The sequence below is a fragment of the Aulonocara sp. 'chitande type north' Nkhata Bay genome, linkage group LG10 (assembly GCF_057382095.1).
Source record: "Aulonocara sp. 'chitande type north' Nkhata Bay isolate Kocher_YH1m ecotype deep benthic linkage group LG10, A_spYH_male_GT1.1, whole genome shotgun sequence".
Lineage (NCBI taxonomy): Eukaryota > Metazoa > Chordata > Actinopteri > Cichliformes > Cichlidae > Aulonocara > Aulonocara sp. 'chitande type north' Nkhata Bay.
The window spans coordinates 34,029,715-34,035,376 of NC_141353.1; the positions used below are offsets into that span (position 1 = coordinate 34,029,715).

General features: G+C 36.8%; 1 protein-coding gene across 1 annotated transcript; it reads left to right on the forward strand.

Annotated features, from left to right (window-relative positions):
- Positions 1 to 1,378: 1,378 nt before the first annotated feature.
- On the forward strand, positions 1,379 to 5,020 carry LOC147321264 (uncharacterized; the record flags this gene model as incomplete). The annotated part of the gene is made up of 4 exons (XM_086307382.1): positions 1,379 to 1,585; positions 2,179 to 2,259; positions 2,881 to 3,951; positions 4,826 to 5,020. Coding segments are annotated over 4 exons (1,554 nt in total), but the record flags the coding sequence as incomplete, so codon positions are not given.
- Positions 5,021 to 5,662: the final 642 nt, after the last annotated feature.

A 5,662-nucleotide genomic window follows, 5' to 3' on the forward strand; every position in this document is an offset into this window, starting at 1 on the left:
TTAAGGACAAAACAAAACTGAAACAGAGTAAAAGTGTCCATCTTTATTTGTCCATTTTAACAATAACCTGCAGATAATAAAGATACAATTGAACAGTACAGGTCCAACATTATGAGTTTAAGTGGTTTCAACATTTCGATAGCCTTAGAGGTTTCGCCATTGCCCCATTAAAATTGACGAGTGACATAGGAAGACCACAAAGATTCTAATTTCTTCCGAATGACACCAAATACCACAAAACTTGTCTGGGTGAGTAAATGAACATTTTCCATTTTAGAAATAAGACCCAGATTGAAAAAAAAAACAAACAAAAACAAAACAGAAGTGCCCTCTCCTAATCTTATCTGAAATTTACACACTACTTTCCAATAAATGCATGCCATTCTGCCAGGGCTTTTCTGTAAGATGATGTAGTGTCATGCTCATGAATGGCATCCTGGAGAACTTCTGTCTGAATGACAGACAGCAGGGTTGCCACGCATTTGGGGTAAGTCAGATGGAGTGCATAAAAGTATGCCATCACATATATCATAGCCTCACCAATTTTTTCTTTGTCAAATGTTGTAACTGGTAAATTACCAACAGCAATGACACACTTGCAGCCATCGAACATCACTACTGGACATGACAAGCTTCGTTTCTGGAGGACAGCATCTGGATCTTCTGTAGGCTGCAAGACACAAAAGACATGACAGTCAACATCTTATGTTAATTGTATGTTTTTTTGCTGGGATTTGGTCATAACGTTGGAGATGTCATTATCCTGTTCTTTGTTGGTTACACACATTTTATAGTAGTTTTGACTTATGGTTTATCAAGCGACTCCTTATGTGACCACACTCGTGTACATTAAATACGTTATAAATTAATGAAAACAATAAATTATAGATTTAAGTCTTTCGGCTGAAACTGAAAAAGCATTTTTGAGTCATGTTTGACCGAAATATTTTGTTTGCCAAATTTTCTGTAGATCTTTATAAGCAAATTTTATAAAACTTACATGTAGGACATGTAGAAATGCTTCAGAAGCATTCCCCATCTTTTTTGGTGGATGGGCAGGTGTGGGAAAGAGGAAGAGCCTTCATCAGTGCAAGGTGGGCTTCAGCTGGACAAAGCAGAAACAAACCTTCATAAACATAAATTTTAAGATGAGAACTTTGTATTCAAATGGTAAAACTTACTTTTGTCCATGGTCATTGGTGGATTCATTGCCTTCTTTGACACACCGTAGAACTCTACCCTGGAGCAGAATTCTTCCCATCTCAGTTTTACTTGACTGATGAACTTTTTCTGCGAAGCTCACCCAACACCTACAATAGGTTTAAAAAAATAAGTAGACAAATAAAATCAAAATAACTTTACTACCACACCAAATATATTAGGAGGCGAAAATTTTGGTACAGCCATTTTTGCCGACTATACTGCCGAACCCAGACAAACTGTTAGCAATGGCAATGGCACTGAAGTAGAGCCACCACCACTAGACCCCCCAGTAACATCGGAGGTGTTGGAGGAGGAGCGACAGGAAAGTCAGAACGTGATGGAGCAAGACGCGGCTGAGCTTCAAACACCTCGTCAGAATCAGGTAATGTACTTTATGTATTTCTGTGTGTACGCGCGCGAATTTTTAAATGTATGTGTGTTGTTTAACCTTAACCAAGCACAGTTACCCCAATTCAGAAATGTACTCAGTTCAAGTGAAAATTATAGTTTTAAAGTTATGTGTTTTCTAAGATAAACTACTTGATTAGAATATTTTAATAGGTATGAAGGCCAGTGCTGAATTTCAAATGCATGAATCCGCTGAAATTCAGGCTTGCACAACAATGTAGGCTTAGTTACCATACTTAAACATAATAAATAAACTTATTTACCAGTGTTGTGTACCTGCCTTGGTTGTTGTTAGATGCTCCATGAACCAAGCAGCTTTCAAATTTTTCTTTCAGTTAACTTCAGAGTAGATTCCATAAAGATTGGTTAAGTTTCATTAAATAACTCTTAAATTGTTCATAACATTTGCAGCTTCATTAGCTATCCATTGTAGTATGAATCTTTTAATAGCAAAAATGTACAACAGTTTGGAATATTTCTTTGTTTTGTTTTGCATCTGGTGGAATTTGAAACACATTCTGAGTGAGTCATTTTTCTTACACAATTGTTTTTCTTTTTGTCCTGTAGGGTAAAAGAGAAACTGTTGATCTTGCCAGATGTGCAGCTGCATTTGCTATTGGTGTGCGGGAGCAATGCCACCTATCACAGGTACTGCTTTATCTGATATTATGGGGGTGTCATTGTTAACTTGTTAATAAGTCTGGTTCAATGTAAGGCTGCAACTAATGATTTTTTTTTCATAATCTGTCCACTATCTTTGCAATTAATTGATTGTTTTTCATTGCTGGTTTTATTCAGCTATTACTTTCACCTATATAAGTTATTAAGAACAAATGTACATTACGAAGAAGTTAAGCACAAGAGTTGTGCAGTTCACTGCAATGTATGTAACTCTGGGCACACTCAACAGTTTAAAATAGGCTTAACAGTGTAAAATGTGTTCACTTTTAGGCATAAAAGACAAATGAAGTAGAATTACATAAAACAAAATAAATGAGGCAATCATTTGTTCACTTTTTCTGTTGTAACCTTTCATGCTCCTCCATCTTGCTCGGTGCAATGTGTTTGTGCCACGTGAGTCATGCATGTGGCATGTCATGCAAAACAATGCCAATTATTGGCTGATTTCTTCTTCTACTGCTCCACTGGTAAATTACAACATGCAGTGGCTCATTAATTTGAGCTAAAGAAATAGAGTTGCATTTTGCTTCTGTTATATTTTCTATTTACGCTTTCATGTCTCTGATGTGTTTTTTTTTCCTCCATCAGAGGAGTGTCAACAACATTGTCCTTGGTGTCCAACAGTATCAAACAGCTCTTCTGACGTCCTTGAGGGGAAAAATAAAGACCATCCTTGAAAGGCAACCTGACAGCAATGGACCTTTACAACAAGAAGTTCTTTCAACACTGGACAACTTTCAGGATCCCTTTCCCATATGTGCAGCTTCAAACCTACAGGACCGTGTAACACAGATGCATTTCAACCCTGTCACACCTGAGGAGATCATCATTTCCAATTATGCCTGTAGAGTTAAAAAGGGAGAATCGAGAGTTCTTGCAATCAAAAACAAGTCTTTCTACTACATTCCTTTGATTGAAAGTTTGAAACAGCTTTTATCCAATTCAAGACTATTTGACATGCTCAGTGCTGGACCTCAGAGTTGCCCTAACGCCAGTTTTTTGTATGACATTAATGATGGAATTATTTTCAAAACCCACCCACTGTTTTCAAAGAAGAACTCTGCTTTACAACTGATACTCTATTCTGATGAGATAGAAATGTGTAACCCCCTAGGGTCACGTGCGAGTGTAAATAAACTACTAATGTTTTATTACACCTTAGGCAACATAGACCCTAAGTTTAGATCAAAGTTGGCTTCCATCAGACTTCTCGCAATCGCAAAGTCTAGGGACATAGATGAGTGTGGGGTAGATATAATACTGCGGAGAATCAATGAGGACTTGAAGTTACTGTACGATGGTGTTATGATTAACACTGTCAATGGGGAATTTTATTTAAACGGAGCAGTTGTTGCTGTGTGTGGAGACACTCTTGCCCAGCATGAGCTTGCAGGATTTAAGGAAGGAGTTGGTTTTGCGTATAGCAAATGTCGTCATTGTGAGTGTACTTTTGATGAAATGCAAGAAAATTTCAATGAACATAGTTTCACCAGACGGACATTGGACGGACACATTAGGCAGTGCATTGAAATAGAAAGGGCAACTACCGAATTTTTGAAATCCTCGCACAAAACGACTTTTGGCATAAATAGACAAAGCAAATTAGTTGATTTCCCAGGTTTTAATCTCATAGAGCAGATGCCACAGGATATTATGCATGTAATTCTTGAAGGAGTGGCACCAATGGAAATTAAGTGTGTGTTGAAATACCTTGTTTTATCTGGAAATTTGGACTTGTTTAATTCTGCCATGCAGAACTTTCCTTTTTCATCAGTGGACATACGTGACAAGCCTTCACCAATTAGTATTGCTACTTTAGCTTCAAGTGACAACAGACTCAAACAATCCTCTGGACAAATGCTTATATTGATCAAGATTTTGCCATTCTTATTGTACAGTGTTGTAGAGAAAAATCCCTTTATCCAGTTTATTTTGGATTTAATTGAAATTGTTAAAATACTTTTTGCCCCAGTTGTGTCTTTACAAACTGTGTCCAAACTAAAAAAAATGATAGAAGATCATCTTAAACAATTCAGGCAACTATTCCCAGAAAAAAATGTAATACCAAAGCAACATTACATGCTGCATCTTCCCTCTCAAATTATTGCCCTGGGACCTGTAATACGTCATATGTGCATGAGATTCGAGTCTAAACACAGTTTTTTTTAAACAATGGTCATCCAAATTAAACTTTAAGAATGTGTGCAAGTCTCTTGTAAACCACAATCAGCTGCTGGAGTGTTGCCAAAGTGAAGCAGGAACTGAGCATCCGATATTTGTAAATGAGAAAGAACTAGGTCCTGTATCAGAGGTTGCTAATATGGACCATTTGCAATCAAAGGTTGTAGATTTTTTGGGGATTGAAGATGCTATACATCATGCCGTTAGAGTAAAGTGGCTTATTTTACATGGAAACAAATACATCTGTGACAGGTCTCTTATACTCATTTCAGCAAATGGTTTAAACCCTATCTTTGGACTTGTAAAAAACATTTTTATTGTTAATAGTGTACTTTATTGTTTTGAATACCAGGTGTATGAAACCTTGGGTTTCAACAAAGACTTTCTTGCCTATGAAATTGCAATTCCCAACCTTGCCCAAGCAACTGAACTGACTGATGTTGAAGACCTACTTGATTTTACGTCATATTACCCAGTCAATTTCAGAAACAGTGTCTATGTTATGACAAAATATAACCTTGAAGATGTCCTTTCTTTAAAAACCTGAAATAAATACCTTCCAATGAGTGACTTTCTTATTTCAAGGAAAAAGGTGAATGTTTCTTATTTTGAGATAATTTTTGTTTTACACTCTATCTAAAAGCTATTTTTGCTTGAAATAAATGTAAAATGGTTAATTTTTAGATATACAGACTAAATAAGGAAAAAAAGTAATATATACTTGAAACAAGTCTAATCATCTAACACATGAGACTGGAAACTAGCTTGTAATGTTCAAAACAAGATGGACAAGATAATCTGGCTAAAATTAAGACAATAAATCTTGTCAAGCTACAAGGAATTTGCAGTGTACTGCCGTATAGAAAAGTACAGAAACAAACTCATTCATCTATGGTGCAACACTGGTCACAGTTAAAAACAAGCGTGTGCTGCAAATAAAGCTTGTACCATAGCAGCAAATATGGTCAAGAATCTGATACAGTGACCTCACTGCTGTCATCCACCATAGCGGAAATGCCCCTGAGCAGGACACTGAAGAAGACATGGAGAAACTGCAGTAGTACGTCTGCTCTGAGGGCAACAAGACAAGGCTCTTTTGTTTGTACACGGTAGCTCCCAGCTGTGAGTGCTGGTTCACATAACCTCTAACTTCTTTCCACAGCTATTGCTTTAAAAAGTCAAACATTTT